We start from the raw sequence: 25,606 nt of genomic DNA on the forward strand, positions 1-25,606 counted from the left end.
TCACAGCTCACTGCAGCCTCAACCTCTGGGCTCAGGCAATCCTTCCGCCTCAGCCTCCCAAGTAGCTGGGACCACAGGTGCACACCACCACTCCTAGCTAATGTTTTAAATTATTTGTAGAGATGAGGTCTCCCTATGTTGCGTAGGCAGGTCTCAAACTCTTGGACTTAAGCGAGCCTCCCAACTCAAGTCTCCCAAAGTGCTGGAATTATAGGCGTGAGTCACCATATCCAGTCTCAAAAATGTTAAGACTCTCTAAAAACACTTTCACAAAAGCATACAAAGATGGAGAAAATGTAAATGTCTATCTTTGCAAAGTTCATCCTATAATTTCCTAACACACAGATACAGAAAAAAAACAGGTATATTTATACAGAATTACAGGTGGTGTTGCTTTCTACAGGAAATAACATCAGTGATACAGATTTCAAAACCCCACCTATTAGACATAGGGCAAAATAGGCTGGGTGCAGTGACTCATGCCAGCACTTTGGGAGGCCAAGGCAGGTGGATCATCTGAGATCAGGAGTTTGAGACCAGCCTGGCCAACACGTCTCTACTAAAAATACAAAAAAATTAGCCGGGTGTGGTGGTGGGCACCTATAATCCCAGCTACTCAGGAGCCTGAGGCAAGAGAATCACTTGAACCCAGAGGCAGAGGTTGCAGTGAGTTGAGACGGCACCACTGTACTCCAGCCTGGGCAACAAGAGCAAAACTCAGTCTCAAAAAAAAAGAAATAGAGCAAAACAAAAACTCTTCCTTCACATTATGTTGCAGTTTTGCAAGTGAACAGACTTTAAAATGCTAAGAATTAATGCAGTATTTATAAATCTGTCAAAGACTTTGATGCATATAATAGACAATCTGATAATGCATACGCACAAAACAAGTGGTTATTAATGAGTATCTGAGCATTCAAAAATGACATATTAAAAAGACGAGTTATATAATCATTCTGTTTATATAATTATCGTATTTAAACTCCCCTGAAATTAAAGACCTTAAGGACACCTCTTTTACTTCATTATTTAAAACCATTCACAAAATTCAACCACATTTTTATTGTACCCCAAATAAAATTAACCCAATTTAGTCAAAGCAATACTATAGAAAATTAAATCAATAATTATCCTTTAGCATGCATATAGTGTTTATCCTGGTTTCTCTTATGGCAATGGCCAAAAAAATAAAATCCTAGAAAAGAAATTCCTCCTATATTTTCTTTATATTCCATAAATTACTTCCTAAAAAATCAAGAGCAAATATACATTACTGAAGTCTATTGCTGATTATACTTCTTTATGTTATTCCATAGACAGAGATGGATATCTAATTTATAGAATACTTTCCAGAATGTTTACCCAGAATGTGCTTACTACCTAACAATCACTGTTAGTCAATCTGGAATTAGGTTTGTGAGTATATGGTCCTGTTACTCTCTAATTCTCTCATGCTGGCAAAATATACAAGGTCAAAAAATCACATTCTTGGAAAGCAGCATGCTTGGAAAACTGGCAATACTAGCAGACTTCACTTTTAAAAGTGAGAAAAGGATATAGAAATGGCCAATTAGCACAGGAAAAGATGCTCAACATCACTAATCATTAGGGAAATGCAAATCAAAATCACACTGAAATACCACTTCATACCCATTATAATGACTATTATCAAAAAATTAAAAAGCAGAAAATGAGGGATGGTGAGGATATAGAAAACTGGAACCCTCATGCATTGTTAATGGGAATGAAAGATGGTCCAGTTGCTGTGGCAATATGTATGGCAGTTCCTGAAAAAAATCAACATATGATCCAGCAATTACACCTTCTGGGTAGATACCCAAAAGAAATGAAAGCCAGAACTTAAACAGGTATCTGTATGTCATGGTCACAGCAGCATTATTCACAATTGCCTAAAGGTGGAAGCAACCCAAGAGTCCATCAATGAATTAATGGATTAAAAAATATACAGTATGTCTAGACACTGAAATTATTCAGCCTTCAAAAAAGAACAAAATTCCGACACCTGCTACAACAGAGATGAACACTGAAGACACTTGACTAAGTGAAATAAGCCAGTCACAAAAAGACAAATATTGCATGGCATCACTTACAGGAGATACCTAGAGTAGTCAGATTCCTAGAGACGAAAAACAGAATGGTGGTTGCCAAGGGCTGGGGGAGTGGAAACAGGGAGCGAGTGTTTAATAGGTACAGAGCTTCAGTTGGGGAAGATGAAAAGGTTCTGGAGATGGATGGTAGGGAGGGTTGCATGACAATGTCAAGGTACTTAATGCACGTTTAAACATGGTTAAAATGGTAAATTTTATGTTATGTATACTTTACCATAATTTTTAAAAATGAGAAAAAACACATTAAAGCATTAAAGAAAAAAAGACATTAAAGCATGTGTCCACAGGAAGGGGAACATCACACACCGGGGCCTGTCGTGGGGTGGGGGGAGTGGGGAGGGATAGCATTAGGAGATATACCTAATGTAAATGATGAGTTGATGGGTGCAGCACACCAACATGGCACATGTATACATATGTAACAAACCTGCCCATTGTGCACATGTACCCTAGAACTTAAAGTATAATTAAAAAAAAAAAAAAAGAAAAAACAACAAACAAAAAAGCATGTGTCCAAATTCTTCTCATGCATGCTTTTCACTACCCACAAAACTAATACCCTGACTATGAGTGACCAGTGAAGTCCTAATTTAATTGTTTACCATAAGATCCAAGAAATTAGTGTAAGTTTTTAAACTCCTTCTAATCCTAAAAAAAAAAGTTTAACTGGATTCCTCAGAATGAAGTCCTTCACAGACATTAACAGCTATTACATATCTACTTCAGATTAAATAAATTACTAAACACCAGTGTCTCCCAACTTTGTATTTCAAGCATAGTTTAATCTAGAGTGTTTCCTTCATTTTCTCTCCAAAGTCTCATAATGACTATTTTCATTTTTACCAGCAAAATCTCTAGTCAAAATTGTCTCCCCCAAAGTTCATAGGAGCTCATCTTTACTGACTGGTAGATAAATCATCTTTACAGTAATCGGTATTCAGTTTCCAAAAATTTTGTATAAACATTGGAATCTTATTCATGAATCTCTCTCCCTTTCTAAAAAAAGTATTCATATGGAAAAAATAGAAGCTTGAAATACCCTAAGCTAAATTTTGAGGATCTTTTCCGGTTACATTCCAGTTTTTCTTATACCTTCTGAATTCACAAACTGTTACAGAAATAAGTCTGCAATAATGAACTAGCAAACCAGGTTGCCTGGTTTCCTCTAAGCCACTAAAACTCATTGTGTTGTTCATATCCTCCTTCTCCCATCCTTCAGTATTCAGCACATAAACATCCACCTTTAAAGGTAAACTCTGATAGTTTCTACGCTATAAAAACTATGTTCTGATATTTTTCAAACAACACCTGTTCATGAACATGAAGCAAACATGATGCAAATTAAAAGGGACAAAAACTAACCACATACCCAAACAAAAGTTGAAATGCCTAATTTAGAAAAAACTCATCATATTAAAAACATGTTGGGCCGAGGATGGTGGCTCACGCCTACAATCCTGCACTGGAAGGCCAAGGCAATTCAAGACCAGCCTATGCAACATGGCAAAACCCCATCTCTACAAAAAAATGGAAAAATTAGCTGGGCGTAGTGGCATGCTCCTGCAGCCCCAGCTACTTGGGAAGTTGATCCCAGCTACGTGGGAAAGGGAGGATCACTTGAGCCTAGGAGGTAGAGGCCACAGTGAGCCTCAACCTGAACTTTCTTTTTTTTTTTTTCTCCCGAGACAGAGTCTTGCTCTGTCACCCAGGCTAGAGTGCAGTGGCACAATCTTGGCTCACTGCAACCTCCGCCTCCCAGTTCAAGCAGCTTGAACCTCAGCTTCCCGAGTAGCTGGTATTACAGGTGCCCACCACTGCACCTGTCTAATTCTTGTATTTTCAGTAGAGACGGGGTTTCACCATGTTGGTCAGGCTGGTCTCAAACTCCTGACCTCATGATCCACCTGCCTCGGGCTCCCAAAGTGCTGGGATTACAGGCGTAAGCCACTACGCCCGGCCTCAACCTGCACTTTCACTCTGTCCCCACTGAACTCTAGCCAGAGTGACAGCATCAGACTGTCTCAAAAGAAAATTTAAGGCCGGGCGCGGTGGCTCAAGCCTGTAATCCCAGCACTTTGGGAGGCCGAGGCAGGTGGATCACGAGGTCAGGAGATCGAGACCATCCTGGCTAACACGGTGAAACCCCGTCTCTACTAAAAATACAAAAAACTAGCCGGGCAAGGTGGCGGGCGCCTGTAGTCCCAGCTACTCGGAGGCTGAGGCAGGAGAATGGCGTAAACCCGGGAGGCGGAGCTTGCAGTGAGCTGAGATCCGGCCACTGCACTCCAGCCTGGGCGACAGAGCGAGACTCCATCTCAAAAAAAAAAAAAAAAAAAAAGAAAATTTAAAAAAACCCAAAAAACTTGTTTGTAACAAATTTCAGGCCAGGCGCAGTGCCTCACACCTGTAATCCCAGCACTTTGGGAGGTCAAGGAGGGCAGATCACTTGGGGTCAGGAGTTCAAGACCAGCCTGGCCAACCTGGTGAAACCCTGTCTCTACTAAAAATACAAAAATTAGCTGGGCATGGTGGCGGGCACCTGTGTTCCCAGTTACTCGGGAGGCTGAGGCAGGAAAATAAATTGAACCCAGGAGGTGGAGGTTGCTGTGAACCAGCCTGCGCAACAGAGGGAGACTCTGTCTCAAAAGATAAAAGTAAAAATAAAAAAATGAACAAATTTCAAAGAAAAGATCATACAAGTATGATCATCATATATCTTTTCCACTTGTACTATCTGAAAACAAGAGTACATGTAAACAACTATAAATGGACAATGTTTTTCTTGATTTTTAAAAATGAATTCTTCCAAATACCATTTTCTATATGTAAATTAATGAAGTACCATCTCCTCTACTAGGGTCTACTTCCTAAAGCAGCATAATCTGTAGTTGTCATTGTATATAATGTATCCACCTAAATGTCAACAGAAGAAAAAACGAAAAACACAAACGCAGATATCTTAAAGTTTTTCTAGTACTTAGTTTACCTACTCATCAATGTGAGATATTCTCCTGATGATAAGTTTCTTTTAACTTGCCCAAAGACAGACTAAGTTGACCCTTTAAAAACGAGAGTGGGTATATCTGGTCAAACATTAGGAACTTCAATGTGTGTGAAGTATCCCATCCCTTCAATTTGCAATACATATAAAACTCTACAAAAAGGAAATTATATGTAGATGTAGAAAGATCAATTGAAAAAGAATGAATGCATCACCTGGTCATGAGCCTTACCTTTTAGCAGCGGCAGAGGTGTTAACTCAATAGGCTTGCCTTGAGACCTAAACTGTGAGGAACTTTGTGACCTCTTCTGTCTGGCTTTTCTGACGGACTTCCGAGAAAATCCGTCTACTTTATCCACTGATGGAGGAGTAGTTGGTGCTGAGGACATATCCCTACTGAAGAGAAAGAAGTATCATAAACCCATACATTCCCAAGGTGGAAGCATACATGTGAGTTAACACAAATTCTAAAATTCCCATATACGATATTCATGAAAACGGGAATATGTGCTAAAGAAAATAAAATCAGTTAAGAAAAGTCTTATCTTGGCCAGGTGCAATGGCTTACGCCTGTAATCCCAGCACTTTGGGAGGCTGAGATGGGTGGATCACTTGAGGTCAGGAGTTCAAGACCAACCTGGCCAATATGGTGAAATCCCATCTCTACAAAATTACAAAAATTAGCTGGGCATGATGGCAGGTGCCTGTAATCCCAGCTACTCGGGAGGTTGAAGTGGAAGAATCGCTTGAACCCAGGAGGCAGAGGTTGCAGTGGGCCAGGATCCTGCCATTGCACTCCAGCCTGGGTGACAGAGTAAAATTCTGTCTTTAAAAAAAAAAGGGGCTGGGCCCAGTGGCTCACGCCTGTAATCCCAGCACTTTGGGGGGCCGAGGTGGGCAGATCACTTGAGGTCAGGAGTTGGAGACTAGCCTGGACAACATGGTGAAACTCTGTTTCTACTAAAAATACAAAAATTAGCCAGGTGCAGTGGCATGCACCTGTAATCTCAGCTACTCGAGAAGCTGAGGCAGGAGAACCGCTTGAAGACAGGAGGCGGAGGTTGTAGTGAGCCGAGATGGCACCACCGCACTCCAGCCTGGGGCACAGACCAAGACTCCATCTCAAAAAAAAAAAAAAAAAAAGGCCAGGCACGGTGGCTCACGCCTGTAATCCCAGCACTTTGGGAGGCCAAGGCAGGCAGATAACCTCAGGTCAGGAGTTCGAGACCAGCCTGACCAACATGGAGAAACCCCATTTCTACTAAAAAAAAAAAAAAAAAAAAAAAAAATACAAAAATTAGCCAGGCGTGGTGGCGCATGCCTGTAATCCCAGGTACTCGGGAGGCTGAGGCGGGAGAATCACTTGACCCCAGGAGGCGGAGATTGCAGTGAGCCGAGAGCATGCTATTGCACTCCAGCCTGGGCAATAACAGCAAAACTCCTTCTCCAAAAAAAAAAAAGAAAAAAAAAAAAAAAGTCATATGTTAATGGGAAAACATGAAAATTTGGTGAAAATAATATAAGTATCATGGAAATAATATCAGAACTCTAATGTATTGTGCCACTCCATTATAAGCATTAAAGATATTCATTGAGGCTTAAAGAAATCTATGCTGCCTGCCCATTTTCTAACTGCAAAGCTCTTCACATCTTCAAGTAATTTTTGGAGCTATTCTGTAGCTGGAAAACTTCCATCGATACATTTTCCCAAGATATTTAATATTATGAATGGGTTCTGGAGTTAAAACCCTTAGTGTACTTCAAGAATCTATACCAATGTATCAGAGCAAGGTGAAATTTACTACTACTGAAACTATCTAGCCATAACTTTTAATGGGATGTGCTATGTAAGCTGTGATAAACTATACCACACTGCAAATGAGGACAGGCTACATTACTTTAAACAAAACACATAAAAGGTATAATTAAAATATTTCAAAGAAGTCTTCTTTTTGAATGAAGCCACCTTACGTTATTAAAGCTTAATAAAAACTATGAGGAAATCAAGCACCAAAGTTGAACTAAAAACATAAATTCACAGCCTACTGAAACAACCAAGTTGAGTTCCCTTGAGGTTTAGACCTTGAAGTTTAGTTCATCATCAAATACCAATTTTCATTCCATCAAACTTATGGAACCGAACAGCACTTTTGCATTGTTTAACCCTCTTGAGTTTTTAAAATGAAGGCTATTTCCTGAAAGTAACAAGCGTTAAGCTTAATTTCATTCACCAATTTAAACAGATGCCATCATTTTCATGGCACTGAGGTTCCATTCAAGACTAACGGCAGACTCCAGACTCGGATAGAAATAATGCATATGGGGGAAATGCTGAAATGCAATTACTCACCTGTCATTCCAATACACAAGACAAGTGGTTTTTAACTTCTAAATAAAAGAGTAAGGGAATTTCTTCCTGAACACGTGAGAACAAAAAGTTACCTGGATTACGTGGATTTTGACAATGAAAAAATAACAAAAATATTTAAAAACACATACACACATATGATGTTGACGTTTGGAATTTGGAAGTCTTCTTTGGTTTTCTTAAAAAAAAAAAAAAGTTTTTAAAAATCCACCTAATTTAGCCTTAATATAATGTGATGGATTCAAAACAGAATCACAAACTATGAATGACTATAGATGTTAAGATCACTTTAAAATATCAAAGTGATATTTTAAAGATAACTTTAAAATATCAAAATGACTGCATCAGCCAAAAGCTCCACATCTTATTTGTACGTTGTAAATTTAGGGGCCGATAATTTAGGGGCCGATTTTCCAATCAGGTATGTGAATTATTTAGACTTCATTCTAACTCAACACTACAAAATTTCAGTAAATCCTCTTCCTCCATCGTTCTTTTTGTCTCTTCTTTATCCCTCATCTCTCACCCCTACAGACGATATATAGGTAGCTTTTTAAAAAATCATTTACCCCTTATGCCCGAGGCCCAGAATAAGTGTCAGGGATCGCAACCCTGAAGCATTGCAAAACTGAACGTAAGGTAACAGCCGGTCCGTGCAAAGCCCAGGGAAACAGGTTTCGCCCTGGGCCAGGGCGCCCGAAGCTTTATCATCCTCTAATCAGCAGGCACAGGGCATTTCCATGGCTCAGGATAATCCAAAGGGGGTAAGGGGAAGTAGGGAAAGACAAGGAAGGGGTTTGTCTGTGGGGATGCTTACATACACCCTTTGCTCCTAACCCACACCCCAAGCCCTGGAGAAGATAAGCTGCTAGAGAATCCTCCTCACACCAAACCCCCTTTATTCCCCGCCCCCGCCAGTGGATAAAGGGGGGCAAGAAAACGCCTCCAATCCCAGAAGGTGGAGAAAAAGGGGGAAGGGGGCAGAGTGAATGAGAGGTATCATCAGAAGCATTTGTAGGTAAATCAGACAAGTGGGACGGGCGCTCCCGCTCCTGCACCCCACCCCACCGCACCCCTCGCCTGCCCGGCCAGGCCTTCCCAAGGCCGGTGCCCCATTGGTCCCCCAGGAGGACCGGGAGGAAGAAGAGAAGCGGGCGAGCCGCGGTGCTGGAGGGACGAAGTTACCTTGAAGCTTCTGGGGAAGAATCCGAAGATGATCTGTGGCTTGGAGGGGCGGGAGACGGGCGAGGGGGCCGCAGCGGGGGCGGGCGGCGGGACCGGGACGTGCAGGGGGAGGTCCGGGCAGCTGCAGGGAGCCCGGGGCGACGGCTGTCCGGTGCAGGGTCCCTCCGGTTCCGCGGCGGCGGAGCCTCTAGGCCTCACGGCCGGACCCGAACCTCAGCGTTCCGGTGGCGGCGGCGGCCTCACGATCCTCCCCCGCGGGCCCGTCCCATCAAATCGGCACCGACCCCGTTGCGGCTCCGCCGGTGGCTCCTCGCTCACATTCCTGGCGGGCGGCGCCTCAGCTCGTTGCCCCGGACCCGGCGGCGGCGGCGGCGGCGGCGGCGGCGACGTGGGGAGGGGGGGAAGGGAGGGAGGAAGACTGGATCTGCAGCGGCAGCAAGAGAAGGGGACAGGAGAAGGAGGAGGAGCCGCAGGAGCTGGAGCCGCCGCTGCCAGAGCCACCTTTCGCTACCCGCGGTGGGTCCCAGTCAATGCCCCTTTCTCTCTCCTATTGTCAATATCACCGGGCGGCTGAGTCCATGGCACACGCGCAACCGAACCTTCTGGCCAGCAGCGCCCGCCTCCGGCGCCCGCCCACTGGAGACTTCAAACGGGAAGCGAGGCCTCATTGGCCAGTATCCGCCTTCACTCCCCTGACAGCATGTTCGGTTGAGACCTGATCAGGGATTGGCGGCAGGAGGGCGGAGAAACAGGAGAGTGGGAAGAGAGGAGGTCGAGGATTGGGCCGAAGCTTGAGGGACCCGGATGCAGCCGCGATCTCTGGCGGTGCAGCCGCCGCTTCCGCCCGGCGGTGGGGCAGGCTGAAGTGGGAAGCCGCTGGGCCTGAGAGGAGCTGTTAAATTCCGGGAGGTGTAAGACTAGCAGATCAGCTGGCTGGCTTTCCGTGGTGTGCGGAGCCTTTGGCGGCGGTCGTCTTGGACCAGAGGGTTCCAAGGGCATGGGTCGGCTTAGGGTGGGGGAGCCCCCAAGACTTGATCCCGCCCTGCAGCTAGTGTGGCCCCTCAGGGCTTGGGGAGTCCCACTCTGGACCGGACCCTGCGATGCGTAGACAGGAATAAGATCTCCGGCCCGCGCCGGTGCGCCACTGGTTGTGTAAATGGGTCCCTTGAAACCCCCAGCAGTCGCTCTCCGCTGAACCTTCGAATTCTCTCACCTCGTCTCCTTTTCCTTAAACGTCTGTTTTGAATATCAGTCCCCTGGAGCGTTGAGGCCAGCGCTGGTTTAGTTAATGCAGGTGGGAAAACGCTGTCGCCACAGTTTGCAGTCTATTCATCTATTCATTCAGAATATCTGCCCCCCCTCCCCCCCCCCCGGGTCAGCCGACTGCTCAGAGCTCTGAAAGACCCAGCTCCAAACTAGGAGTTTCAAGATTTTAATTGGCAAGTTGGACCCGAAAGAGTTAATGGAGAAGACTACTTAAATCTATCTAGAACAAGTGATGAGATATTTGGAGATGTGTTTGTATGCTTGGTGAATGCAAAGGGCCAAATGGTACATTTCCAGATAATATTCCTGGATTAATGTTATTTGAATGCATCCTACATACATTTTTTGAGAGGAAAAAAGAAAAATTATTAATGCTAGCTACAAACGTCAGAGTACCAGTTGTTCAAAACTTAGAAAATGGGGAGGGGGGAACAAAAAAATTTAACATTCATATTTTCTCAACTCAGAGATAACCAACTACAGTATTTGCATACTTCCTTTTAGTAGTTTTTCTTTTTATATTAATAATGTGTGTCGATCTGTAGCCTAGTTTTTTCCCTCAGCATTATATCATCTTTTCGATACGTTTAGGGAATAGAGCTATATATAAATAAAACTATATGTACCATATGTACAAGTGACAACGAAAAATGCATTTGCATTTCTCCTGTTTGTGTTGTTAAACACTAGAGTTTTGAAATTTTCTTTGCACACTCCCAGAAATGGCTCTTGAGTGGAAAAATAATTTTGTGCCATGAAAGATAAAAATATTCCTGCTTTGAACTGAAATGGAAAACGAAAAGATGACTCTTAGATGGAAGCAGGCTCCCCCTACTGACTCCAGATGATTGGCCACTGTATGGCGAGTGCCCACTTTTGCCGTGATAAAGTTCATTACCACTAAGTATGAACTACAGAATACCAGCAGTCTGGTTCCTACCCTCAAGAACCTTAAATTTCCATATCTCAATATCCTGTACAGTCTTCATGAAAGTTCAGTGTCCCACCCAAGGACTTGTTTCTTCTATCTTTGATTGAGGGTAAATGCAGAATTAAAACCAAGGAAGATTTTGAAGCCAATTCCATTTCCCTTGGCAACAGTTGAACTGTTAAAAGCATAGTGCACGTTTGAAATTCTCACAGCTGTTGCTTAGAACATGTCACAGAGTGGGGATTTTGCTTGCAAATTATGGATCTCTATAAAGACAATTCATTTCAAAGTCATTTCACTTTCTATAAAATGGCTGAGCAACTGAAATGAGCAGGTTTTTTAAAATGGAAACATCCTTGCCTATGTGAGAAATTGTTCTCTGGACCAGTAATTTCTCCCATGTATCCCAGGGGTTTGGGTACTCCAAGAATAGTGCAAGACGATCTATTTGGGATGCAGTAAAAGAAAGTATTAGGAAATATATTTACGTTTAATTTTAATCTAAAAGGCATTACGGTCAACTACTATTTTATATAGAGTGAATGGCTGTGCCCTCAGTACATGGAATGGTGCTTTGGCCTAGAACAGCATAGGAGATGTCCTTAGGGAAACTGGGAGTTGCCCATTCCTAGGGGTTGGCAGTGGTGGGCCCACCCAATCAGCCCCTGACAACATATGACTTATTGCAGTTACTTATTGCAGTTTCTGGATTCAACTAAATGGGCTTACTAATTATATTATCTAAATTAAACTAACCCTCATAAAACAGACAAATGACTCTTAAGAGTCCTTTGCAAAGAAACCACGGGAGAACAAGAAGAAAATGTTAGAACTGACTCTTCAGTATCAAATCTTTCTTTTTTTTTTTTTTTTTTTGTATTTTTAGTAGAGGCAGGAGTTTCACCATGTTGGCCATGCTGGTCTCAAACTCCTGACCTTGTGATCCACCCGCCTCAGTCTCCCCAAGTGCTGGGATTACAGGCGTGAGCCACCATGCCCGGCCCAGTATCAAATCTTTGACAGCCACTTTTCAAAAGTAAAATACCAATCAAATAAATTCAACCAAATTTTGACTAGAAAAAAAAAATCAAGGCTACTTGAAATGTAAATTTACATCTACTGTTTTTTTTACTGTTGTTTTTTGAGATGGAGTCTCACTTTGTCGCCCAGGCTGGAGTAGAGTGGCACAATCTCAACTCACTGCAACCTCCACCTTCCAGGTTCAAGCAATTCACCTGCCTCAGCCTCCCAGGTAGCTGGGATTACAGGCATGTACCACCACGCCTGGCTAATTTTTGTATTTTAAGTAGAGACGGGGTTTCACCATGTTGGCCAGACTGGTCTCGAACTCCTGACCTCAAATGATCTACCCCCCTCGGCCTCCCAAAGTGCTGGGATTACAGGCGTGAGTCCCCGCGCCCAGCCTACATCCACTGTTATTGAGAATTGAACTTCACTCTAAGTGTATATTTTGATTGAGTTAAGCTAATGATGGTAGCATATGTCTGTACTTTATGGGCAAATACTCATATTTGGAAGAATTTTTTCGGCCGGGTGTCACAGCTAGTGCCTGTAATCCTAGCACTTTGGGAGGTTAAGGAGGGTGGATCAGTTGAGTCCAGGTGTTAGAGACCAGCCTGGGCAACATGGTGAAACCCCTTATCTACGAAAAAAAATTTCAAACTTAGCCGGGCCTGGTGGCACGCTCCTGTTGTCCCAGCTACTGGGAGGCTGAGGTAGGAAGATCACCTGAGCCCAGGTGGTCAATGCTGCAGTGAGCCATGATCATGCCACTGCATTCCAGCCTGAGAGAGAAAGTGAAAACCTGTCTCAAAAAAAAGAAGTTTGGAAGCCAGGCACAATGGCACATGCCTGCAGTCCCAACTAGTCCAGAGGCTGAGGTTGGAGGATCACTTGAGCCCAGGAGTTGGATTCTGTAGTGTGACATGATGGAGGCTGTGAAGAAAAACATAGGCCAGGCGCAGTGGCTCACACCTGTAATCCCAGCACTTTGGGAGGCCGAGGCAGGTGGATCACAAGGTCAGGAGTTCGAGACCAGCCTAGCCAATATGGTGAAACCCCATCTCTATTAAAAATACAAAAATTAGCCGGATTTGGTAGCAGGTGTCTGTAATCCCAGCTACTCGGGAAGCTGAGGCAGGAGAATTGCTTGAACCCAGGAGGTGAAGGTTGCAGTGAACCAAGATCGCGACACTGCACTCCAGCCTGTATGACAGCAAGACTCCATCTCAAAAAAAAAAAGAAAAAAAAAAGAAAAACATTATAGCCATCTGAGAGGCCATTATCAAGTGACAAAATGTAGTTTATTGCTCTCAGATGAAAGCGTTCACTTCCCAGATATCAAAGCTGAGCTTATCATGAATCTACTAGTGAGCTAGCCACGTGATGAGATGAAGGCACTGACTATCAAATGATGGCTGACTGGTGAACTAAAGGAGGACTAAAATAGTAAGTAGAAGCATTGTCAGAACAATTGTCAACCAGTAGAGGAGGAAAAGACCTATGCTGATTAGATATCATCATCAGAGGTAGACTAGTCTAGTTTGGTGTGTGTGGAGTAGCGGGGGGGGGGGGGGGGTTGGCGCGGGCAGGGAGGTGTATACATAAAGCTGGTCATGGACTGAGAGGAAAGAATGGTGAGGGTGAGAAAGCCTGAGGCAATAGCTGCCTCTTAGGAAAACAATAGAAAGAGTATATACTTCAGGGGCTGTGGCTCACACCTGTAATCCCAACACTTTGGGAGGCCAAGGCAAGCAGATCATTTGAGAACAGGAGTTCAAGGCCAGCCTGGCCAACATGGTGAAACCCCGTCTCTACTAAAAATACAAAAATTAGCCAGGCGTGGTGGCTCGCACCTGTAGTCCCAGCTACTCAGGAGGCTGAGGCACAATAATCACTTGACCCTGGGAGGGGGAGGCTACAGTGAACTGAGATCATGCCACTGTACTCCATCCTGGGCGACAGAGCGAGACTCCCTCTCAAAGAAAAAAGTATACACATGGCTACTGGAGACAAGGGATTTTGGTGTCATATTTCTTTGAGTTACATTTATCCACCAGGAAACATCCTCAGCAGTGACATTTTCTTGGGTCACAGTATAAATACTCTGGTTACATTTTGAGATGTGCTTCAAAGGTTATGGCTTATTCGTAGCTTTCCATGTGATTAATGTGTATAATTATTGCTTGAGATTTAAAGTGTTTAGGTGTTCCAGTTCCCTAGTTAGCAATTTAAGCTGCATTCCAGAGATGACTATCAGCAGACCCTTGCGCTGTCCTTAGTGAGAGCCCTGTGTCACTGATGGATCAAGATGGAGAGACCTTATATCACCGACAGAGTTGGGAAAAAAACAGGAAGAGAAAGTCCATTTTAAGTGTCCTTTATTTCATACAGGATAAAATACAAAATAATGGACCATAAGCAATAATCTTGTTTGTAAAATAATCAAATTACACAATTAAATGAGCTTAAAGCTATACCTAATAATAAGCATGATGGTGAGAACCCACTCTGAAATCCAAAGTTGTCTTAGCTCTGATAGTCAGGAGATAGGGCAGATTATTAACCCTTTCCTCCAGCCTTGGTTTCCTCACCTGTAAATAAGCAGACTAACAATTCCTAACTCAGGATACTCATCAAATTGAAATAATGTTATGCATTTACTACAGTGCCTTGCATCTATTAACTGCTTGATAAATACTACTTATGACTACAGTCATCTATTTTCTTATTTTTAATACTCCTTATCTGGCCAGGTGTGGTGGCTCACACCTGTAATCCCAGCACTTTGGAAGCCCGAGGTGGGTGGATCACTGAAGCCAGGAGTTTGAGACCAGCCTGGCCAACATGGTAAAACCCCATCTCTACAAAAAATACAAAAATTAGCTGGGTGTGGTGGTGCACGCCTGTAGTCCCAGCTACTTGGGAGACTGAGGCAGAGAATAGCTTGAACCTGGGAGGTGGAGGTTGTAGTGAGCCGAGATAGTGCCAGTCCAGCCTGAATGACAGAGCAAGACTGTCTCAAAAAAATAAAATAAAAACATAAAAAATAATTTAAAAAGTTCCTTATCCATCTAAAAACTGAACTTTAGGAAGTTTTCTGTTGAGTTTTTTTTTTCCCCCTCAAAATTTTCTTCTGGCATACCCCCTGTGACAGGAAGAAAACAAGGAGCAGGGAAATCACAGGCATGCCTCTCAATCTACTTCCACACTAAATTAGACAATGTGTGTGTGGGAGCATTCATTAGCAATAGCAGGGATTTCCATTTTAGAATATCTGTTTACTTCTAAAACTGAACAAAATGGTTATTTGACTTCATTTCAGAGCTTTATCTTCATTCTAATTTTTTTTTTTTTTTTTTTTGAGGTGGAGTCTCACTCTGTTGCCCAGGCTGGAGTACAGTGGCATAGTCTCGGCTCACTGCAACCTCTGCCTCCCGGGTTCAAGTGATTCTCCTGCCTCAGCCTCCTGAGTAGCTGGAATTTCAGGCACATGCCATGTCGCCTGGCTAATTTCTGTATTTTTAGTAGAGTCAGAGTTTCACCATGTTGGCCAGGCCAGCCTTGAACTCCTGATCTCAAGTGAGCTGCCTGCCTCAGCCTCCCAAAGTCCTGGAATTACAGGTGTGAGCCACCGCACCCGGCCCTTCATTCTAATATATATTTCTTTAAAAGAGGCTCAGGCTGGGCGCAGTGGCTCATACCTGTAATCCCAGCATTTTGGGAGACCAAGGAGAGAGGATGGCTTGAACTTAGGAAGTCAGGACCAGCCTGGCCAATATAGCAAGACCCCTATCTCTACAAAAGAATTTAAAAGTTAGTCAGGTCTGGTAGTACACAAATGTTGTCCTAGCTACTCGGGTGGCTAAAATGGGAGGAGCACTTGAGCCCAGGAGTTTGAGGCTGCAGTGAGCTATGATCATGCCATTGCAGTCTAGCCCAGGCAACAGAATGAGACCCTGTCTCTAAAAAAAATAATAACAACAACAAAAAAAGAGGTGGCCAGACATGGCGGCTCACGCCTGTAATCCTAGCGCTTTGGTGGGCAAATCACTTGAGGCCAGGAATTCAAGACCAGCCTGGCCAACATAGGAAACCTTGTCTCTACTAAAAAATACAAAAATTAGGCCAGGCGCAGTGGCTCACGCTGGTAACCCCAGCACTTTGGGAGGCCAAGGCGCGCAAATCATGAGGTCAGGAGATCAAGACCATCCTGGCTAACACAGTGAAACCCCGTCTCTACTAAAAATAAAAAAATAAAAAATTAGCCAGGCATGGTGGTGGGCGCCTGTAGTCCCAGCTACTGAGGAGGCTGAGGCGGGAGAATGGCGTGAACCCGGGAGGCAGAGCTTGCAGTGAGCTGAGTGGCACCACTGTACTCCAGCCTGGGCGACAGAGAGAGACCCCATCTCAAAAAAAAAAAAAATATATATATATATACACACACACACACACACACACACACATACAAAAATTAGCTGGGCATGGTGGCACACACCTGTAATCCCAGCTACTCTGGAGCCTGAGGCAGGAGAATTGCTTGAACCTAGGAGGTGGAAGTTGCAATGAGCCGAGATCACGCCACGGCACTCCAGCGTGGGTGACAGAGTGAGACTCCATCTCAAAAAACAAACACACAAAAAATAAAAGAGGCTCAAAGTATTTTTGCTCTAAGCTTATCTATTTCTCTTCCTCATTGTAACCTCTAAAATTGCACCAGGACTGAGAGTCCAGTTTATCATCCTAGCCCTGCCTTTAATAATGGTTTGGCCTTGGTGTTTTGAATATGTGCCTCCCAACCGTCCCCTTCTTTTCCTTTGAGGCCCGCACCCTCCCTCACTTCATGTGATTCTGATGGGACTGTTACTCATGGTGCTTCCTTCTTCCCTCCCTCCTCCCCCAGAGAGATGGGTACATGACTCAAGATGGGTACATGACTCAACTGGGTCTTCCCCAAGATTTGCTTTTTGAATGCTGGAGGAGGGATGCCTCTCTTCCTCTTGGATCAGAAACCATGAAATGATATAAGTTAGAGCTACTTATAACTGTCTCCCTTTTCCTTCATCCTAGTGGAAGCCAATCCTTTAGAAGAGACTTTGGCAAATGCCAAGTTCCATCAGCCTTGTTGGAACGGCTAGATTCAGCTATACCTAAGCTAGTTTCAGTTATATGAGCCAGTAAATTCCCTTTTTTGTTTAAGCTACGGTAGAGTTTGATTTCTACAATGGAAACCCAAAAGAATACTGGCAGGCAAGTCACTTAACTTCTTCAAGCTTCAGTTTACTTTTTAGACCCTGAATCTGAGGTTTTCTAAATGTTGAGAACTAAATGAAACCTTTATGAATCTTAAGCATGAAAGGAAATAATTTAAAGTGACCCTGCCAGGAGTTCTTTCCTAATGTAATTGATCAAGTGTAATTTATTCTTGTTTTGTTTTTGTTTTTGTTTTTGTTTTTTTGAGACGAAGCCTCATTCTGTCACCCAGGCTGGAGTGTGGTGGCGTGATCTTGGCTCACTGCAACCACCACCTCCTGGGTTCAAGCAATTCTCCTGCCTCAGCCTCCTGAGTAGCCGGGATTACAGGCGCGCACCACCAAGCCTGGCTAATTTTTGTATTTTTTAGTAGAGAGAGGTTTCACCATATTGGTCAGGCTGATTTTGAACTCCTGACCTCATCATGATCCACTCACCTCGGCTTCCCAAAGTGCTGAGATTACAGGTGTGAGCCACCACACCCAGCTGATTTCTGTTTTTCTTCAAAGTTTAGACTCAAAGAAGATATTCTTAAGAGTTATGCATTTTTGGCCGGACGTGGTGGCTCACACTCGTAATCCCAGCACTTTGCGAGGCTGAGGCAGGCAGATGGCTTGAGGTCAGGAGTTCAAGACCAGCTTGTCCAATATGGTGAAACTCTCTCTCTACTAAAAATACAAAAAATTAGCCTGGCATGGTAGTGCACACCTGAAATCCCTGCAATTCGGGAGGCTGAGGTGGAAGGATCACTTGAACCCAGGAGGCAGAAGTTGCAGTGAGCCAAGATGGTGCCACTGCACTCCAGCCTGGGTAACAGAACAAGACTGTATCTCAAACAAAATAAATAAATAAAATAAAAAATAAAAACTATGCATTTGCTAAGTGACAGGGAGCTCAGGAAAAAAAATTGAAAAAGGAATTATGCATATAGAGTTAAATCCTTCTAGAACACAAGGAAAGAATAGTGCAATGACCTACTAAACATGGAAATAAGCCTTATTTAGCAAACTGTATGCTGCTTTTGAATAGGTTATTTTTACTGAGTCTCTTAATACATCAAGGCCATGTTTTAGAAAATGCAACCTACAATTGAGTGTTACATCTAGGCTTCTTATCGTAGAGAAAGAACATTGTTTTTGAGATATCAATATAATTGGGTAAAATCTATGAACATAGTACAAATCAGAGCTAACACATTCTAAGGGGCAAGACAACCAAAAGAGGGTGAAAACTGAAATCTGAGCACACTGTTATTGAAACAAAATAAACCAATAAGGACAATGCATAGTATGGTACTTGTAAAAATCTCATATGGTACTGGTAAAAATAACTGCAAGCATGTGCGTAGCAACTTAGTGCATTTTCATATGCACTTTTTAAGCCTTAACTCTGTAGATACATACTATTTTCGTTTCAAAAATAAGAAAACTGAGGATCAAGGAGGTTGCCCAATGTCAGACAGCTAGTAACGAGTGGAGCCACAATCTGAATCCTGTTTGTCCAAGGGTCAGGTCTTTTCACACTATATACCAAGTTATCTCTGTGTTTAAGTCATTTGCTACTAGTATATCCAAGTAATTGAATATATGGCTACTATTTTCTCTGTCTTACAAAGGAAAGACTAGTAAGATACAGAGGTTAACTGTGACCTTTTATGAGATCGTAAAGTAAAGAAAGTAGAAACAATGGTCCAAGTCCTGCATCACTATAGCTCCCATTCATTGAACACTATGAGCTAGGAACTGTGGCAGATACTTTACTTGCATTATCTTGGTTTTTGTTTTGTTTGTTTTGTTTTGTTATTTGGTTTGGTTTTTTTTTTTTTTTAGACAGAGTCTCACTCTGTCACCCAGACTTGAGTGCAGTGGCACAATCTCACTGCAACCTCCACCTCCAAGGTTCAAGCGATTCTTCTGCCTCAGCCTCCTGAGTAGCTGGGATTACAGGCGCCCACCACCATGCCCGGCTAATTTTTGGATTTTTAGTAGAGATGGGGTTTCACCATGTTGGCCAGGCTGATCTCGAACTCCTGACCTCGGGTGATCTGCCCTCCTCGGCCTCCCAAAGTGCTGGGATTACAGGCGTGAGCCACCAAGCCTGGCTGTATTATCTTGTTTAATCCTCAAAATAGCCTATTGATGTAGGCACTATTATTCCATTTTTTTAGATGCAGAAACTAAGATACAGAAAGCTTAAGTTTCTTTATCTTATTATTATTTTTATTTATTTATTTATTTATTTATTTTTGAGATGGAGTCTCGCTCTATCCCCCAGGCTGGAGTGCAGTGGCGCGATCTCAGCTCACTGCAAGCTCTGCCTCCCAGGTTCACGCCATTCTCCCGCCTCAGCCTCCCGAGTAGCTGGGACTATAGGCGCCCGCCACCATGCCCAGCTCATTTTTTTGTATTTTTAGTAGAGATGGGGTTTCACCGTGTTAGCCAGGATGGTCTCAATCTCCTGACCTTGTGATTTGCCCGCCTCGGCCTCCCAAAGTGCTGGGATTACCAGCGTGAGCCACCGCGCCCAGCCTTTATTATTATTTTTAGAGACAAAGTCTCTGTCACCTAGGCTGGAGTGTAGTGATTCAACCATAGCTCACTGTAACCTCAAACTCCTGGGCTCACGCAATCCCCCACTCAGCCTCCCAAGTAGTTGGAACTACAGGCAGGTGCCACCATATCTGCTAGAAAGCTTAAGTTTCTTTTCCAAGGTTATACATCTAGTAAGTGGCAGAGCTTGGGTAGGAATTCTAACTAGAAGAAAGGCACTGAAATTCTAAACTAGTTTATTACCTTTCCCCCGTGGAAATACTCTATACCAGCAGTCCACAACCTTTTTGGCACCAGGGACTGGTTTTGTGGAAGACAATTTTTCCACTGACTGGGGTGTGGGGACTTGGGTAGGTGGTTTCAGGATGAAAATGTTCCACCTCAGATCATCGGGCATTAGATTCTCGTAAGGAGCGGGCAACCTAGATCCCTTGTGTGCCCAGTTCACAGTAGGGTTTGCGCTCCTATGAGAATCTAATGCTGCAGCTGATCTGACAGGAGGCCAAGCTCAGGCAGTAATGCTGCCTTGCCTGCCGCTCACCTCCTGCTGTCCAGCCCAGTTCCTAACAGGCCTTGGACTGATACCAGTCCGTGGCCCAGGGTTGGGGACCCCTGTTCGACACATTCTGGTCTATATATAGTGCTGTGTAGAGTATCTAGAAAACATAATGCCTTTCCAGCTCGTTTCCCTTGATATTTAAGTCTTTTTCAAAACACATAAAGAAACCCTATTCTGTCTTTGGAGAGAAGCACACTTTGCAGGTAGAGTTAAATTTCAGTGTGAATCCAAATCAAGCTTATTTTTTGTGTCTTAAGATTTTTCTTTTTAACATGCCCTAGCATTAGAAAAACTTTCTTCTTAATGAACAGAAAATGTTGTAGGAAACTTCGGTTTAAAGAGCTTTGAAAACAAGGATAGAGGCAAGTACATTTCCAGTACTTGAAAATGTTCTATTTGATGGCATTTCTAAGTCGAGGAAGCATATATTCTGATTTGGAAGGTTGATGACCCAGTTAACAAGCCAATTGGCAAATGGAACAGAGTATTTATGAAAAAGTATTTTTGAAAAAAAAAAAAAACGCATTGAAAGAGACTCATTCAAAGTATATAATCACAGCTGTCTTGACCCCTAAAATGAAACAAGTTATAATTAGCTAAAAGCCACTGCCTTCATTGGCAAACTGTGGCAAACGCTCAACTTCAAGAGAACTCATCATCTCATGATGATCAGTATATTTCCATAAGCCTTTCAAACACATCATATAGAAGTTTCCTAACCAAATTTCCATTATTGTATTTAATCATTGTCTCATACATAACATTCCATATATTGAAGTACCTACTTAGCACTCTGGGGCAACTCAAATATGAAAAAGACATAAATACTATCACTCGGCTGGGCGTGGTGGCTCATGCCAGTAATCCCAGCACTTTGGAAGGCAGAGGTGGGGGGATCACGAGGTCAGGAGTTTAAGATCAGCCTAGCCAAGATGGTGAAACCCCGTCTCTACTAAAAATACAAAAAAAAATTAGCCGGGCATGGTGTGGGCACCAGTAATCCCAGGTATTTGGGAGGCTGAGGCAAAGAATTGCTTGAACCCAGGAGGCGGAGATTGTAGTGAGTTGAGATGGTGCCACTGCACTCTAGTCTAGGTGACAGAGCGAGATTCTGTCTCAAAAAAAAAAAAAAAAAAATACTATCACTCTACTGTAGTACAAGATAGTATGAACGAGGACTAATTACTATGAAAGCCCAGAGTTTGGAGCAATACCTTATGATCAGGAGGAAAAGGAGAGAGAGGCGGTGATACTGGTTATACTCAGAATTCTCCTTCGTGCCTGGCCTGGCATACTTGGCCTGCTTTTTGTTTGTTTAAAGTATTGTTTACTATGAGAGGCCAGGCACGGTGGCTTGCGCCTGTAATTCCAGCACTTTGGGAGGCTGAGGCGGGTGGATCCCTTGAGGTTAGGAGTTTGAGACCAGCCTGGTCAACATGGTGAAACCTTGTCTCTACTAAAAATACAAAAAGGCCGGGCGCGGTGGCTAAAGCCTGTAATCCCAGCACTTTGGGAGGCCAAGATAGGCGAATCACGAGGTCAGGAGATCGAGACCATCCTGGCTAACACGGTGAAACCCCGTCTGTACTAAAAAATACGAAAAACTAGCCAGGCGAGGTGGCGGGCCCCTGTAGTCCTAGCTACTCCGGAGGCTGAAGCAGGAGAATGGCGTAAACCCGAGAGGCGGAGCTTGCAGTGAGCCGAGATCTCGCCACTGCACTCCAGCCTGGGTGACAGAGCGAGACTCCGTCTCAAAAAAAACAAAAAACAAAAAACAAAAAACAAAAAAATCAGCAAGTGTGGTAGCACACACCTGTAATCCCCAGCTACCAGGGAGGCTGAGGCAAGAAAATTGCTTGAACCTGAGAGGCGGAGGTTGCACTGAGCCAAGATTGTGCCACTGCACTCCTGCCTGGGCAACAGAGTGAGACTCCATCTCAGAACAAAAAAAAGAAGATTGTTTACTGTGGGCCAGGAACTGTCTAAAGTGATTAATAAAGAATATTTATTTTCACCAGGTGCAGTGGCTCATTTCTGTAATCCCAGCGCTTTGGGAGGCTGAGGTGGGTGGATCACCTGAGGTTAGGAGTTCAAGAGCAGCCTGGCCAATGTGGTGAAACCCCATCTCTTCTAAAAATACAAAAATTAGCCGAGTGTGATGGTGGGCGCCTGTAATCCCAGCTACTCAGGAGACTGAGGCAGGAGAATCACTTGAACCCGGGAGGCGGAGGTTGCAGCGAGCCGAGATTGCACCATTGTACTCGAGCCTGGGAGACAAGAGCGAAACTCCATCTCAAAAAAAAAAAAGAATATTTATTTTCATTTTACCAAGTGCTCCACCAGTATTAAGTTCTTCCTTCTGCTCCTCTCTTCTCCATGGTAGACCTTCAGAGTTGGAAATTAAATATTTCCCTCACTCCCTTTGCTCTGCAATATTGAGGCACTGATCAGGATCTGGGATTCTCCTGAGATGGAGCAGCAGGAGCTTTACCAGGGACTTACTGGAGCTGGCATAGGCACAGGGGGATAATTGCTATTAGGATTCTGGGCAGGGATGCACTTAGCCTCAGCAAGCAGGGACTAGCCGTAGGATGGAAAAACACTCAGGCCTTTTTGTCTCTGTCCCTTGCTGTGATTGGGCTTCAGTCATTCTCCTCTCACTTTCTCTGAGGGGCAGGCTAGGTCGGGCAAAATGGCAGGTCAAGCTCCCATTTTTGCATTGTCTCCATTTAATAGAGCAGCCAGAACATAAGCGAGGATCCCTTAGTGTTAATTCAAAGTTCCTGGGAAAGGGACCCTAGCCCAGGTTAGCTCAGGTACCCTCACCTGGTCCAATCCGCTGTGGTCAGGAGAGGAGACTCACTGCATAAAATGAGTGTTGGGAGGCTTTCTGCTGTTTCCACGTGCACTGGAGGAGAAAAAGAGCAGAAGCTTGACATTTTGGGCTGGATGATTCTTCACGTGGGGGTGGTAGGGAGAAGAGTAGGAGCAGTAGCCCTGAGATGTACCCAATGGGTGTCTACTTATGACATATTTATTTCCTCAAATTTGTGAAAGTAGAATTCATGGTTTAAGGATATGAATTATTATTATTATTATTTTGAGACGGAGTCTCACTCTGTCACCAGGCTGGAGTTCAGTGGCGTGATCTCGGCTCACTGCAACCTCCACCTCCTGGGTTCAAGCGATTCTCCTGCCTCAGCCTCCAGAGTAGCTGGAATTACAGGCACGTGCAACCACGCTTAGCTAATTTTTGTATTTTCAGTAGGGATGGGGTTTCACCGTGTTGGCCAGGATGGTCTCCATCTCTTGACCTTGTGATCCACCCACCTCTGCCTCCCGAAGTGCTGGGATTACAGGTGTGAGCCACCGTGCCCGGCCCCAGGATATGAATATTTTTAAGTTATTTTTGTATTGTGGTTGTTTTTGAGACGGAGTCTCATTCTTGCCCAGCCTAGAGTGCAGTGATGAGATCTCAACTCATTGCAACCTCCGCCTACCAAGTTCAAACGATTCTCAGACCTCAGCCTCCCAAGCAGCTGGGACTACAGGCACAGGCCAGAGGCCCGGTTATTTATTTATTTATTTTTGCTTTTTTTTTTTTTTTTTAGTAGAAATGGGGTTTTACCATGTTGGCCAGGCTGGTTTCGAACTCCTGACCTCCAGTGATCCTCCCATTTCGGCCTCCCAAAGTGCTGGGATTACAGGCATGAGCCACCATGCCTGGTCATATTTTTAAGTTCTTGATAAAGTTCTGCCACATTGCCAACACTGTTACTCACTTTCTCCTCTCATCTTGTTAATTACAGAGATAGAATAGACAAAATATAGAAACAGCTGGGCGCGGTGGCTCATGCCTGTAATCCCAGTACTTTGGGAGGACGAGGCAGGTGGATCACCGGAGGTCAGGAGTTCGAGACCAGCCTGGCCAACATGGTGAAACTCCGTCTCTACTAAAAAGGCAAAAATTAGCTGGGCATGGTGGCGGGCGCCTGTAATCCCAGCTACCTGGGAATCTAAGGCAGGAGAATTGCTTGAACCTGGGAGGTGGAGGTTGCAGTGACCTGAGATGGAGCCATTGCACTTCAGCCTGGGCGACAAGAGCGAGATTCTTCAAGATAATTAAATTATGGCTCATCCATACTATAAAATACTAGGCAGCCATTAGATACAAGCGAGATGTTTTGGGCCCACTCCAGAATGCCAAAAAAGAAAAAAAAAAAAAAAGAGAGAGAGAGAGAGAGAGAAAGAGAAATATAAGGGATGTGTATATTATATGGAAAAGTGTGTGTGATATCACATGAAAAAAACAGGCCACAGAACTATAAATAAAGTAGTATCCTATGTGTACTAGGGAAAACTATGTTATATACACATACACATACACAAACACACACTTGTAAATACCTAGAAAAGTATTGGAAGGATATACATGGAACTGTTAGTAGTGAATATCTTTGGGCATGTACTGAGGTAGATGATAAATATTAAATTATACAATTGGGTAGTGATATGGTTTGGATCTGTGTCCCTACCCAAATCTCATATTGAAACGTAATCCCCAGTGCTGGAGGTGGGGCCTGATGGTAGCTAATGAGATCATGGGGACAGTTTCTTTTTTAAAATTATTATTATTATTACTATTTTGAGACAGAGTTTCGCTCTTGTTGCCCAGGCTAGAGCGCAGTGGCATGATCTCAGCTCATCACGACCTCCGCCTCCCGGGTTCAAGCAATTCTACCTCAGCCTTCCAAGTAGCTGGGATTATAGGCATGCGCCACCACACCAGGCTAATTTTGTATTTTTAGTAGAGACGGGGTTTCTCCATGTTGTTCAGGCTGGTCTCGAACTCCTGACCTCAGGTGATCCACCTGCCTCGGCCTCCCAAAGTGCTGGGATTACAGACATGAGCCACTGCACCCAGCCTGATCTTAAATTTCAAAATACATACTTCCTAATCTGCTGACCACAAAGTTGTGTGGTTTTAATACTGACACTTTACATGATAAAGAAGTGAATGGGCAGTGAAATGCACGAAACCCAGGCAGCACTAATATGCAGGAGACATAATGTATGAGTAATCTCAAAGTTAGACGATTGAGAGTTGGTTTATGGATCAGAGAGATTGATTTACCAATGGTTCAGTAATTGAATAGTAAATTGATTCAATGTGACATTGCTGATTGCAGGGCAGATTACACACAATTTGCCAAATGAACAACAAAAATCATCTGACACATTTTTCGGTTTCTCTTTTTTATTTTTCTGGGAATGTCATTTTTTTCTATTTGCCTGAACTATAACTAATCTTAAAGACATCGAGCCCTTTATTTAGCAGAGGTGGG

The 25,606-nt window shown here is 43.7% G+C and overlaps 2 protein-coding genes across 4 annotated transcripts in view; one reads left to right on the forward strand and one right to left on the reverse strand.

Moving 5' to 3' along the window:
* The window catches only part of PPP2R5E (protein phosphatase 2 regulatory subunit B'epsilon), a 170,757-nt gene extending 161,832 nt beyond the window's left edge, over nucleotides 1–8,925 (reverse strand). For 2 of the 3 annotated variants that reach the window (XM_007986920.3, XM_007986918.3), the window contains exons 1-2: nucleotides 8,684–8,925; nucleotides 5,363–5,526 (exon numbers count right to left, since the gene is read on the reverse strand). In XM_007986920.3, coding sequence (XP_007985111.1) covers nucleotides 5,363–5,519 — 157 coding nt within the window. In that variant the 5' untranslated portion in view covers nucleotides 5,520–5,526; nucleotides 8,684–8,925. The remainder of the gene's footprint in view (nucleotides 1–5,362; nucleotides 5,527–8,683) is intronic. The other variant, XM_007986919.3, reaches the window with a different exon arrangement.
* On the forward strand, nucleotides 8,695–9,257 carry LOC119619037 (uncharacterized). Its single transcript, XM_073011064.1, has one exon. It carries the CDS (start codon nucleotides 8,712–8,714, stop codon nucleotides 9,255–9,257), a length of 546 nt encoding a protein of 181 aa, XP_072867165.1. The 5' UTR covers nucleotides 8,695–8,711.
* The last annotated feature ends 16,349 nt before the right edge of the window (nucleotides 9,258–25,606 follow it).

The sequence above is a fragment of the Chlorocebus sabaeus genome, chromosome 24, assembly GCF_047675955.1.
Source record: "Chlorocebus sabaeus isolate Y175 chromosome 24, mChlSab1.0.hap1, whole genome shotgun sequence".
In the NCBI taxonomy this organism is placed as follows: Eukaryota; Metazoa; Chordata; class Mammalia; order Primates; family Cercopithecidae; genus Chlorocebus; species Chlorocebus sabaeus.